Source organism: Temnothorax nylanderi, unplaced genomic scaffold (assembly GCF_030848795.1).
Source record: "Temnothorax nylanderi isolate EJ_2023f unplaced genomic scaffold, tnyl_v1.0 TNYL_tig0027_pilon, whole genome shotgun sequence".
In the NCBI taxonomy this organism is placed as follows: domain Eukaryota; kingdom Metazoa; phylum Arthropoda; class Insecta; order Hymenoptera; family Formicidae; genus Temnothorax; species Temnothorax nylanderi.
This window is the reverse complement of record NW_027249089.1, coordinates 470,685-484,791: the sequence shown is the minus strand read 5'-3', so window position 1 is coordinate 484,791 and position 14,107 is coordinate 470,685. Positions and strand designations below refer to the sequence as shown.

At 44.0% G+C, this 14,107-nt stretch overlaps 2 protein-coding genes across 2 annotated transcripts; one reads left to right on the top strand and one right to left on the bottom strand.

Annotated features, from left to right (window-relative positions):
* Nucleotides 1-255: 255 nt before the first annotated feature.
* On the top strand, nt 256-9,417 carry LOC139770087 (calmodulin). The gene is made up of 4 exons (XM_071701786.1): nt 256-614; nt 4,721-4,895; nt 5,165-5,407; nt 5,908-9,417. Exons 1-4 carry the CDS (start codon nt 612-614, stop codon nt 5,934-5,936), a joined length of 450 nt encoding a protein of 149 aa, XP_071557887.1. The 5' UTR covers nt 256-611; the 3' UTR covers nt 5,937-9,417.
* Nucleotides 7,986-12,901, bottom strand: LOC139770086 (gamma-interferon-inducible lysosomal thiol reductase). Its single transcript, XM_071701785.1, has 4 exons — nt 12,454-12,901; nt 10,472-10,665; nt 9,969-10,289; nt 7,986-9,886 (listed from the first exon to the last, which is right to left on the bottom strand). Exons 1-4 carry the CDS (start codon nt 12,563-12,565, stop codon nt 9,797-9,799), a joined length of 717 nt encoding a protein of 238 aa, XP_071557886.1. The 5' UTR covers nt 12,566-12,901; the 3' UTR covers nt 7,986-9,796.
* Nucleotides 12,902-14,107: the final 1,206 nt, after the last annotated feature.

Genomic DNA, 14,107 nt, shown 5'->3' with positions numbered 1-14,107 from the left:
GCGCTGTCTCCCTTTTTCTCACGCCCGCGCCGTCCGTGAGCGATTAAAAACCGCCACGGGCCTTTTTTTTCCGCACCTTTCGGCAATAGGGGAGAAGCCGCGTCGCGCCGCGCGCGGGGCTCTAATTCGCGGCCGCGTAGGCGGCCGCCGCGCGCACCGGCCCCCCCGCGCCCCGCCGGGCCAACGGCGCGCGTCGATTGGCCGCCGTGCAGCCCGTAAGGGGACGGCGTAGTGATATCCGGGCTGCGAGACCAGCGGCGGCCCACAGAGAGCCTCGCAGACCGAGAAAGACACGGTGGACTCCATTGCTGTCCCGAGTGCGTTTCTCGCCGGACTTGGTGTTCGCCGTTCGCTGCGTGTCTGGCCCGCGCTCGTGCACGTTAAGGAAGTTGACTTCCCCATTCGCGGTTCGATTCGCGGCGAGCCGTTTACTTTTACGAACGAGCGAGCGAGCGGGCGACCGATCGACCGACCAGCCAACCGACCGACGTACCGGAGGTTGTGATCAAGTACACTTTTGTTGTCCAGTGTGCGGAGTAAACGCGTGTGTTAACGCGGGCCGAGCCTTCTCGTGCGTGACCGGGACGTGAAAACAAAGGAAAAGGGCCACGATGGTAAGTACATAACACTGTTTGTGCCACGACTCGAGATCCGACTCAAAGATAATTACGCCGCGCGTGACGTTACGTGCTCCGTTCCTCGCATCTTGCTCACCGTCGTAAACTCCGTCGTCGTCGTCATCGTCGCCGTCGTCGCTAGTTCGATCGAGAGCCGTGCCCTCGGAGCTCTCGGTCTCTCTCGCCGCATTGACGCGTCGCCGAGCGCACGTGCGACGAGCGTAAAGCTCGTAAGAAATGCGCAATTCCTTTTGGCCGCGCGAGGTTACGCATTTGAACTCGCCCTCGCCTCCGTACACTTCCATCTTTCTCTCATTCGTATCCGCCGGCAAAACGGATTTCCTTTTCTGGAAGGATCGGAGGGAGCCTCGTTTGTCTCTTTCTTTTTTTCTCTTTCTCTCTCTCTCTCTCTCTCTCTTTCTCTCTCTGTCTCTCCTTTTTCTCGCTATCTATACATCCTTCTCCCTCTCTTCGTCGAGCGTTTATTGTCAGCCTCGTCGGTCGAAGCGTACTTCGCTCATGCCGCCCCGGAGACTGCCCCGACTCCCCGCGATTATCGATCCGGCATGGCCGTCTATACTTCTTCGTGCTCCTCGCCGAGTTTCTTCCGCAGCAACGAGGAAAATCTGCATCCGCGCGAGCGGAAGTAACGGCCGATCGATCGCCGAGTAGGGAGAAAGAGAAAAAGAGATGGAGAGAGAGAGAGAGAAAGAGACACGTATGCAAAATGAGCGAGAGAGAAAGATAGAGAGGGAGGCTGTCGAAAATGCCTCGACGCTTTTCCCTCTCGCCTCGCCCGCCGGCGGAGTTCATCGCGGATATTTCTATACTTCGGAGCTCTCGCGTTCGTCCGATCTGACGCCGTGACGCGTCCCGCGATTGGAATTTCTCGCGTTTACGACCGGCCTAGCCGGGGCCGTACGTTACGGGAACGAGAGAGCGAGAGAGAGAGAGAGAGAGAGACAGGTGGGCGACGGTTCGCCGCGGAGCGGCTAATTTCGCCGCTTTTCGCTCGCCTATCTCGCTCGCCCGCGTTGTTCGGCCTGACGTTGCATCGCTTGCCCGCAATCGCGTGCCCTCTTGGACTCGTCGAGATAATCGACGAGCGCCGCGCAACGGTTATCTTCTCGCCGTCCGTCCGTCCGTCCCTCCGTCCCTCCGTCCGTTTATCCGACCGTTCGTGCGCTGCTAAATTCACGGCCTTCGCGCCCGAGATCGAAACGCCGCCGCAAAGTTGCCTGTTCCACGATTCGCGGGCAGCTGCACTTTCTGCACTTATCGACGAAACGCTTTTTATATCCATACATACGTACGTACACACATACGTAGATATTTTTGTTTTAATTGAGGGGAGAAGATATCGCGAGAGAGAACAGACAGACTCGTGACTTTTTTTCGGTCGACGAGAGGAACGTCCGATCTCGCGGGTCACTCCCGATCGATGCGTCCACGTTCTGCTACGACCTCGGCAAGATTTTGAACGAATCGAAAAAAAGGACGATGCGGCGGCGGCGACGTCGCCGCCGTCGCCGTCGACGTCGTCGTCGTTATCGCGCGCCGCGATCTCTTCTTTCCTTCGATCGCGGGCGAAGATAGATACCTATCGGAGCACGAAATACGAGACCGGAGCGAGCGAGCGAGCGAGCGAGCACGAACGCCCGACCGCTCCTTTTGCATAATCCATACGGGTCACCCGATACTCATCTTTAAGGGCGCTGCCGGGCGTTTCTCGTAACGCGTACGTTTTCTTTCCTCCTTTTTTTTCTTTCTTTCTCTCTTCTCTTTCCTTTCACGCGACGCGGTATATCGCGCTTCTATCCGTCCGGCGATCAAACGTTACGGACGATACATCGTTGCTCGCTATTGATTTTCGCGCTCCCTCACCGTCGTTCCTTTTACGTTCCCTACGCGCCCGCCGTAAGCCGTAACCCGTTACGCCAGCTCGCCTTCTCGTCTGTCCCCACCTCGCGAGTCGCGAGTTCGCGACGGGTTTTCTCTCGTTTCGTCGCCGACGTTTTAACGCGACTCGCCCGGATTTCGTCCGTTACGCGCGGGCCCTTCCCCCGTGAAAACTCGCCCTGCCCGACGCGACGCGCGGCTCTCGCCGGTGCCGCGGTGGGAGCCATATTTCTCGCCGCCGTTCTCGTTCCGAACGTTCGGAAAAGTGAGGTTATCCCCCGCGGCAAGTCGGAGTCGTGCGCGTCGCCGGACGCGATTTGCTCCCGCGATCGAAATATCTCTCTCGTCTTCGGACGGGATTTTTATATTTCTATGAAAAATCGGAATCTTTGAGAATAACGGCTCAAAGCAGAGCCGACACGTCCGATGTGTAATTAATTAATATGATAATTAAACACATGTGTGTCCTTTTAGTTATTAAAGATCGATATAACGTTAACTTACGCCCTGCCAACCGCGTTGTCCTCTCAAAGCTCTTTTTACCATGTTACTTGTTAATTTCTTTAAGAATGGTTCAGCTATTTAATGCGAGAAGCGAGAACGTAGTTAATTACGCTCTCGCCGGCGCTACGTGCCCTTCGAACCTTACTGAGAAATGACGGCGATAAAAATGGCTTGAGGAAAAGCACGCGTAATAAAGACCGCTCTTAAGCTCGTATCATACTACGGATTGAGATTGGATTGAAATTTAATTGATCATAAAGCCCGTATCAGACTTCGATTAAGATTGAGATTGGATTGAAATTTAATCAATCGGAATAAAGAAAATCAATCTCAATTTTTGTGGACTTCGCTCCGATCGATCAGATTTCAATCCAAGCTTTAAAGCCCGTATCAGACTCCGATTAAGACCGAGCTTGGAAATTTGAAATTTGACTAATCGGAGGAAAGTTGACAAAAAATTGAAATTAGTTTTCTTCATTGATTAATCTTCAATCCAATCTCAATCCCAATCCGTAGTGCGATACGGGCTTAATGAAGAAAACTAATTTCAAGTTTAGTGAACTTTGCCCCGTTTGCTCTGTCAAATTTCAATCCAATTTCAATCCTAATCCCGTAATCTGATACGGGCTTTGAAGTTGCGATAATATAATTTACATTTACGATGCGATCCGTCTCGTGCGAGAAATCGATACGTCGCGGCCACTTTGTCTTTCAACTTCACGGTAAACGGGCGCTAAATCAGCACCTGTCTGTAATTAGCGTCCAGGAATAGCTCGCGTTACTTCTAAAGATTCCGCGCTGTCACAATTTTCCGGAAATACATTTTAAGAACCGCCGCGCGCGATTTATATCACCGGTCGCGTTTTTTTTTTTTTTTTTTTTTTTTCAAGTTACGAGCAAAACGACACGCGTGTCGTCCACGCGCGACGGTAGTTCGATAATTTGAAATTTAAAAAAGAGGATTGCCCGATAGGTGGATTGTCGCATTAAACGCGCGCACGCACTTTTGGAGAAGAATCAAAATTTATTTTTACTGCCCGCGATATATATCGTCGCGGGAGATACGCGCGTATCTCCGTAAATCGCGCAGCGAATCCCGTGATGAATTACGCGGCCGGTCGCGTAATCTCATAATTCATTCCTCGTTAATATTCACGCGCGATCCTCAAAGTGGTCTGAGAACTCCTTATTTATGCGGTCGGCAATTAAACCGCGCGAATGCATCATCGTGCTATTTCTGCCGGTATTATCATGCGCCTCGTTGCCCCGCGTTATTCGGCGCGTCAGTGGAAATGTTTACGGAAACTCGTGCGACCGAGATTTCTGCGGATAACCCGATAATTAGGCCGGAATGTAATTATCTTGTTTTTGTTACGTTACCTGAAAGGTAGTGAAACGCACATTTCAATGATATGCCGGCATTCGAGCGATGTGAACTGCTGTCCGTAAAGAGAATCTGGCCCTGACAGGGCCGAATAAGATGTTCCAAAGGCCAAGATAAGAGTCGAGATGGCGTTTAAAAATTCACATTTTACGTACAAAAATAACTATGGTTATTACACTCGTTTGGATATCTTGAAACGTACTCATACCTTATACCTTATATTATATTAGTAATGATATACTTATTACATTAGTATGTAACTCGTGTAACATTGACACTGAGAGAGCTAAACTTTGTACTGTTTTCGATTTTAAAGGCTGACCAACTCACAGAGGAACAAATCGCAGAGTTTAAGGAGGCGTTCTCGCTATTCGATAAAGACGGCGATGGTACTATAACCACCAAAGAATTAGGCACGGTCATGCGGTCCCTCGGTCAAAATCCCACAGAAGCCGAACTGCAGGACATGATTAATGAAGTTGATGCAGATGGTACGTATCCTTACGTAATTTTCGATCGCGTGTGAGTCGTAATGCGCATCACGAATCATTTCGCACATGAAAATCGATCGTTTTTGCTCTACTCCTCTATTTTCATTCGCGATCGTTTGTTTCCGCTAACAAAAATGTTAATATTTCCGGGAGGAGTTACTTTTTCGTTCTTCCGCAAGATATTTGAAGCGTCTTTTCTTCTTATTAAAAGAGGAAAATAAACAACGCTTTAGTAGAATCGACGTTGTATATAAATCCTGAAATTCTAGGTAACGGCACAATCGACTTCCCGGAGTTCTTGACCATGATGGCGCGCAAAATGAAGGACACGGATAGCGAGGAAGAGATTAGAGAGGCCTTCAGAGTGTTCGATAAGGATGGAAATGGTTTCATATCCGCGGCGGAACTTAGACACGTCATGACAAATCTGGGCGAGAAACTCACTGATGAGGAAGTAGATGAAATGATACGGGAGGCCGATATCGACGGCGACGGCCAAGTTAATTATGAAGGTTGTACCGCATCGCTTTATCTATTAGCGTAAAATAAAACTCATTGTCGATAATGTCGCGTGTAGAATTTTTTTTAAGTGTATGTCGTTTTACGATTCCATATTGAGAGAATGATTGCCACGTGTGTTAAATCCTATACTTTTAATTAAAATATCTGTGTCGAATAGCTTGGATTGTAACGTTAAAAGCGAATAAAATTTCCAACGATACGATAACGAGTGATTTTTACATTTACATAAACGATTTCTCGTCAACCTAATCTCGTTTTAATTCCGCGAATCAATATGATTCTTAAAAAAGCAGTTTACGCGGTTACGCAGTTGGTCCACGTGTATCTCCTCGTAATTTTTCTCGCTTTTGACGTCACGATAAGAGATATTTGACGACTCTGTTTACTTTTTCATCGTTATTAGCAAAACTGTCGTATTTTGCTGGCTTAGGCATAATGTAAGCTAACACACGCGTAACTAACGAGACCTTTCTTTCGTTGTATTTTCCAGAATTCGTCACAATGATGACATCAAAGTGAATGCAACCTGTGTAACGGAAGAACTCGCGACTCGGAGTGGTGTTGACGTATTAAATAAATCAAGAAACAGAGAAAAAACATATGTAACAAAACGAGAATCAACCAGAAAGTGACAAATCTTGTATCAGGATACGAAGATGTCTATAAAAGCGCGAAGAGTCAACGTCCGATACCGCGTTAAAATCATCATCGTTAACGATAAGTAATACAGGGCAATTAATTGTTTAATTAAAGAGTTATACCACTAAAATCATTATCTCTCAAAACACTAATATTTACGCGTGTATACATACATACATGACACTGACTCGTTACACAGATACACGTTACGAACGCAACACGCTCCAAGAGTATACACACATACACACATACATATTCACTCGGATGTCTTATTTCCATTGGATAAAACAAATTTGGAAATGAGATAACGCGAAGACACACAATTGCGCGCGCATGTGCACTAACGACAAAGAAAAAAGTGCATTTTCCACTTTCCTCTCTTTCTCGACTGCCCCCCTCCCCTTTCCCTCTCCTCTTGTCGCGTCCTTCGGCACCATCTTTCTCCCTTCGCCACCCCTCATCCTCCTTCGTTTCCCCAGAAGTTTTTTCATGAGAGGCATGTCGAAGAATTGTAATTTCTCTTTACAAAGGGAGAGGAAATGTGTGTGTTAAGGGACAAAGTATAAATCCGATGTAAGATAATATTAAACGCAGCAAAAGTTTATTTGCCAATCGAGAGTAAGATTCATCTCGAGAATTCCTTCGTTCATTTTTTTAATAAACGAGATACGTGTATAGTGAATGATGACATTAGGATACGTAGCTGCTAAATAGATGATGATGTCTCTACCGTTAAAATGCATGCACATGTACAAATGTTTGTTTGTCTCTGTGAGAGAGAATTCGGCCTGGACCGATCGTTTTCCAGACAAAGAGAGAAAAGAGCGAGAGAGAGAGAGAGAGTATAAATACGATGCGCTTCGGCCTCTGGGTTATTGATGACGACTTTACGTGCAAAAGCTGTGCTGGACCCCTCGATGCCTCACAAACGAATAACTTAATTTATATAAGTAACGAGCGAGAAAATTTATAAAAAAAAGTGATGAAAGAGAAAGAAAGAGAGAGAGAGAGAGTGAGAGAGAGAGAGAGAGAGAGAGAGAGAGCGAGATAAGGTGGAGGAAAGAAAGAATCGGAGGAGCTTCGAGGAGCTCAGACCTAGTGCTTTCGCGCGCGTCGCGTCTTGCGGAACGGGATGTGATCTGTCGGGCGGATGACATCACGGGAACGCGAACGACGAGTCGCGGCGCGATCGTTGGAAAGCTCCAGGATCCGAAGTCTCGACATTCCTATTTGAAAAAATAAAAAAAATAAAGAAAAGTCTCTTCCTTACGCTTTCAACATCATCCAGCCTCTCGTGCTCGTGCACACGGGACTCACACGTACACGTATGTTTTACGAACTATACTTACGCGAGAAACTATACACACGAAAGATTATACACAGAGCAAAAAAAAAGAGAAACACTATAATACTATATTCACAAAGTGCGTTTTGCCTCCAGTTCCATTTTAATCTCCTATTTGTAAAACTTGCCTTCCACTCTAAGGAAAGCCTTACATACATGCGCGCAAAAAAAAAGATACAAAGAAATGAGGGAAAAAAAAGAGAAACAACGTCGACACCACTTTTGTTGATAATGTAAATCTAATGGAGAAATAAAATAGGGATGGGGGATTAAAGGAAGTAAAGGCCACAGTGAGATCGGTGGATTACTTTTCTTCGCCCAGGGGTGCGTGCCAGTCTCGTAAAAACGGAGCCAACCAGATCGGAGAAACTGGTGTGATTTTTGTGCGATCCGTACAATATAATGTTACTTAAGAACTCGAGAGCAAAGAACATAAATGCCGTACAGCATAAACATCATGCGTGTCGGTGGTTCAGTCGGGCAGTCATAATATATATGTAATATATATATATATATATATATATATAAAATAATTTACGAAGAAATTAAGGAAAAAAATGATGAAAGAGATAATTCCTCCACAGTCCTTTATTATTTAATATTGAAGTGAACAAAATGAGAAGTACTTGTATTTCTGGTGACCTAGATCGCATTGATCATTAAACAAAAAAGGAAAAAAAAGATTAAAAAAAAAGTAAAAAAGACAAAATAAATGTATATCCTCATTTTTAGGTCACAGCTACTCGATTCGTTTCCTTCATTACTAATGGACCTCTCGTTTCAGCAACCATCTCTTTTTGTGTTCGATGGCATCTAGATACTTTGCTATGAGAATATTTCATTGTGTATCTGTGAACAGGATCCACTTTACATATCTCTGACTTTTCTCGCTACCCTCGAAAACTTTTTGAGAAGAATAGATATAGGTTACAAGAAAGTACGGTATTAATTGTAATTAGGAAATCTCGCTCCCCATTAAACACCCGAAAAAAATATATATAGGGGGAGAGAAAAAGAGAAGCACACATTGGGTCTATTTGTAAAACTGTGGTTATTCTGTGTCCGAGGTATATTTCCACACTAACACTTTATTAAGAATGAAAAAGATTGTCAACAACACACACTCGTTTTTGTAAAAGTGGTCGTTAGTATTCGACAGGCATCTGTATCTAAATGCTTCCAAAATCCGCTTCGTTTCATCGAACACTGATACCTAGCGATTAAGTCTCTTACGTTACAAAGACTCTATTCCAGTATTTAATATAATAGTAATTTTATATCCGTATCGCAAAATCTATTTATTGAAAGAATTTTCGCGCGCCGAGGATAGAGATAGAGCGAGAGAGAGAGAGAGAGAGAGAGAGAGAGAGAGAAAGAGTGGCGCATGGAAGCTCTTGTTGTGAACGTTAACATCGAGGCAATGCCAAATCTTTACCGAATAATATTGAAGCGTTAGCTCTTCTAATATTTAATTTAGCGTCCCCTCGATCTTTGTTATTGAAATACACGTTGTTGTTCTTAAAAAAAAAAAAACATCGTTTATACCGTATTTGCGGAGGTACCAAGACACATCCTGCTTCTATCGAACGTTGTATTTATTTCGATGTGTACATACGAACGTAAAATTGATCGACGAAGTGAGTTTTCAATTCGATTATGCTAATCGCAATTTTAAAAATGAGCAAGCTCGTTGCGCTATAAACAAGGTGAGAACGTTGTACGTTGCAAAGTGAGGAGATTCTTTTTCTATCAGATTATTTCGAACATGTAGACTCTGTGCTCGTTTTTTTTTTTTTTACTACTTTGATCGTAGTCATTCGATTTAACGCTCCTTGATTTCTCAGACTTCTAATTCGAAAATTGTTTCTAGTGTATGTAAGTATATTCTCTGCCGTATCTCAAAGGCGTTCTTCACTTCTTGTCGTACATAAATAAAGCGGCACAGTTTGTATAAAGTGTTGATATTAAGTTAATAAATTGTTCCTATATACTTATATGGGAGCAAACTGGTGTTTATCTATAATACAAGCGATTTTATCTCCCTGACAAAAATAACGACCAAGTGTATCTGATGTAAACGAAAAAAAAATGCGGGATATCTCTTACACATGATTACGGACAAACCTTATAACTGCGCCATTCTGTGCAATTATGCGCCGAGAGATAAATGCGTGTTATTTTCGTCTGATTACGCTCCAGCAATTAATGGTCGAACTTACCAAGATATGAAGTTGTCTTACTGAGAAATAAGAAAGGGCAGCAATTTTCTTTTTTCTTTTTTTTTTTGAAAAATACTATATTTTTCGTACATGTCTTTTTTTAAACTCGTGTAACATAATAACAAAATTCGATGATTACGTAGATATGTTTTGCTAGCGGCGAACAACGCGTGCTCTCACGATACACACTCTTTTGGTGTAACTTTGAAACGCAGGCACACCTCCTTCAACAAATTCTTCAGTATCCTCACCTGGTATTCGGAGCTCTGAAAACGCACATCGTTTAGTCAGTTCGACGTATCGTTGCATTACATTTTATTTAGCATCACGAAGCGAAACAACACTCACCCCGTCGAGAGTAATCGTCGGTATGAAAGACACCCGCGGCACGAGAGAATTCGTCATCTCTCCGTATTTGGCCAAGAGCTCCTTTCCCCTTCCGGTGCTCGTACACTTCTTCATAGACTCCAGGTCCACGGATATACGCCCGGCGCACGTATTCATTATTCCAACCGGGTCAATGTTATTCTCGATCATGCAAGCCACAAATTGCAGTCGCACCGATGGGTCCTTAATGACGTCGATGGAGCAAGCGTGCACGATATTCGCCTGACATTCGATCGGTCCGTGCTGGCACATGAACTGGTACCCATCGTTCGTCTTTACCGTCTATATCGGAAATCGAATATGTAACTTTAGAGGAAGCTTGCCGGTTCCATTTGATCCACCGATCTAATTGTTTCGATTGACAGTTTTTCCCTCGCGATATATTTAGTCATATTATTTGACAATATAATTATAACGAAAGATTGATAACAGCGATACGAGTTGATCGCAACGAATTTTCTTACCTTTGCCTTACCGTACGGTACCAGTTCGATTTCCACGTTCGCCGGGAGTTTTCGATACGTCGGGACCAATTGTTTTAAAACGAAGCTGCGCGAGTCCGGGCATAACGCTTCGTAATACACAGCCACGTGCACTTTCTGAGAAGCCGGGTCATCCTTTTCGCTCAACGGTGTCGCCGCTTGGTCCACCTGAAGTTCTGCATAAAATAAAAAAAAAAAAAACAAATATTAAGAAATACCTAGTCGTGCCCATATCGTTAATTTTCGGTTTGAAAATATAAATGAGATGTGTATATATAAATGACGATACTTTCAAGATTCTTTAACTTTAATAATCGATTTTTACCGTTATTAAATAAACAATCGTTATTTCGGTTCAGTAGGATTAGGTTTTGGGAGAAACCGTGATTTCTTCTTGTAATTTCGAGTTCTACATAAAATTTCAATATTCGAAAAACATCTGCGATAGCGCGATTAGAAAATTAACGATAGGAAATGTTTATGTCCATCTCGTTAATTTTGATTGAAAAATATGAATGAGACGGTGTATATAAATTGTAGTATTTTCAAGATTCTTTAATTTTTAGTACTTTTTACTAAATAATAGTAAATAATAGTAACTAATAGTTGATTTTTACTGCTACTGAACAAACAATTGTTACCTCGAGTATTTAGGATTATTTTCCACGAGAGATCACAAATTCTTTTTATAATTTCGAATTCTGCATAAAAAATTTCAGTATTCGAAAGATTTGCAATAGTGCGATTAAAGAAAATTGGCGATATTAGAAAATGTTTGTGTTTATATGTCGTTAATTTTGATTCGAAAATATGAATGAGACGCGTATATAAATTACACTTTCAACATTCTTCAGTTTTTAATAACTGATTTTATCATTTATTTATCATTATACCGAGACAAAGGTAATCGCTATCTCGAGCTCGATCGTTGTGTCGTCGTTGCGTTATCTCGCGGTCATCCTCATCGAGGATCATTTGTCGCGTAAAACGGAAACCGCGACAGTACTTTTTATATAATCTCCTATACAGAAAACCGTCAATCATGGCATTATCTTGCGGGGAGGACATTGACAAATGGCAGCTTGGTTTCTTTTTTGTCGATTTGACGCGAGCATAATGTCATTATCGCGTAAAATATCCAGCCAATGATTCTTCCAGCGCGCATTATGTTTCCATTACATCGATCTTTCCTCCATACGATTCACGGGCGTACAATTAACTCGCGTACTTTGGATCCGTCGAATTATTACGTAAAAATCGCTCTGGAGTTCCAGTCGCAAGGATTCCTTGTTGGAAAAAAAAAAAAAAACAAATTGCGATTCAACAGACGTTGCATTCGAATCGCGTGCGATTACGCTTCGACGCTCGACAAATCGAGGATCGCACGTTATTCACGCGTCGATCGGATCACTTCACAAAGTATCAGATAACGATGCGGTCGGCAAATGGCAAATTGCGCAACGAGCATATAACCGCCAGAAATATCAATTTGTGGCCTTCGCTCAAAGTAAGCCGTTATCGTGCCTTTAATAAAAAAAAAAAAAGAAAGAAAAAATAAAAAGAAAAATGCCACCTCCGATACGGATCGTCGCCGCGAGGAACGATCGATTCCTCGATCGTTTTCCGAAAGCGGCGATTCGCGGGCCGATTAACGACGGACGCTCGGGGAGTAGCCGTCGACAGCTACCGGGATTGACGCACGTCGCTAGCCGCTCCTCGCTTAGGTATCACCGTCGGAAAAGGAAAAAAAAAATCGATCTCGTCGGAGACGCGAAACGGGCGGGCGCGGGCGGAGACAACAGGCGAATAGAACGGGCGCCGCGGCGCCGGGCGCGCGCGACAGGCCGCCTCTCCGGCGAGGCGACAGGCTCACAGGCTCACAGGGCCGCCGACAGGTGCAGCGCGAAAAGAGAGACGCGCGAAACGAAAGGGTGAGAGAAAGAGCGCGCGCCGCTCTTTTATACCTGGCGTGGCGGGGCCGTCCTGCAGGAACGCGAGCCAGATCTTCGAGGTCTGCCAGAGGAGCAGGCCGAGGAGCAGCAGGAACACGAGGCGCCATCGGAAGCCTAACCCCATCGTCCCGGCTGTTGTCGCGGCGAGAGACGCGCACGACTCTCCGCTTTCCGCGCGGCGCGACGGCGGCGGCGGCGGCGGTGACGACGACGACGGCGACGGCGGCCTCGTTAGCGCGGGCTGACGCAACGCTGACGTTCTCCAGTGTCGAGCGGGCCGGCGGCGACAGCCGACATAGCGATAGCGGCGCGACGCTCGTCCGATCGATCCCGAGTGTCAGGTCCTCGAATTATACTCTTGCTCTCGCTCTCGCCTTTCGCCAGTCTCGCCGCGATGCCCGCGATTCGACACGCGGTACCGACGAGATCGAACGGGATTTACGGCTGCCGCGTGTCGAATCGCGCGGATGTTTTCTTCCCCTTTTCTCTATCTCTCTCTCTCTTTCTCTTGCTCTCTCTTCTTATGTTCTCGTCTTCTCGCGGCATTATCGCACGCGGCGATGCAGCTCGCGACGTTGCGTGAAGCTCCTATCAAAGCGTGCATTGTGGACTGTAAAGTTGGAGAGAGAATTTTCGACCAATCGGATAACTTTCATCTTAGTCCGCTTTAGCTCGATTGATCAAATTTCAATTTCCAATTCGCAACGCTCTTAGGAAAAAAAAAAAAAAAAAAAAAATGGTTTAATACAAATTTGAATTTTCCTTTCTCCAGCTGCGCTTCTCGTACTTTTCTTCTAATTTCTTCGTTCTTGATTCTTCTCACACACATTATAATATATTAATTTTTTTATTTCATTCCGAGTGTTTTTCTACATAAATAAAAGTATAGTGCACTACGAAGCTAAAAAGGACGTCGCAGACGGAAAAATTGCGATATCCTTTTTTCGAAATTTTGAAATGCACCAATGCGTAAAAGCGCGAGTCTGTGGACTTGCGCAATGATCGATTCTGGCGGCCGGCAAAAAATGACGGCGCGATATTCTCCGACGGTCGCGGAATATCCTGTGAGTTTGATTAATTCTAGCTAATGTCATTAATAAAATTGATATACATTGAGCTTCTGTGCTTAATAACAATTTTAGCAGTAATAATGATGATATATAGGCAATTTTTAAGTGCGAATTGTAATGAGGAATGACAAGTAGATAAGATTCACTTTACTATTTATTATATTTAATAGTATTAAATAAATAGCAAAGTAGAAAAGATTCAGTAGTGTCAAGTTACTGTTGTATTACATGTAAATATACTTCTAAGCAAATAAAGCGCTATAATTAACACCGATGTTGGTGATAGACTAGAATTTTACTAGTTATTATAAAATTTACTTGTTTCTTTATGATCGCTAGTGGAAATACATCAATAAAAGTGAGAATCAGGATATTATTTCTTATATCTTATTATTTCAATATCTTATATTTGCGAAATTTATTGGCGCGTTTTTATCATCAGTACCAAGCCACCAAGGACGATAAACTAACAAAAAACTAACTTTTACATTTACATTCGACTCCTTAAATTAGTTTTCCTTCTGAAATATTTACATATTAATAAAGTTTTCCTCAGGAGATCAACATGATGATTATAAATAAACAATATGAAAGCT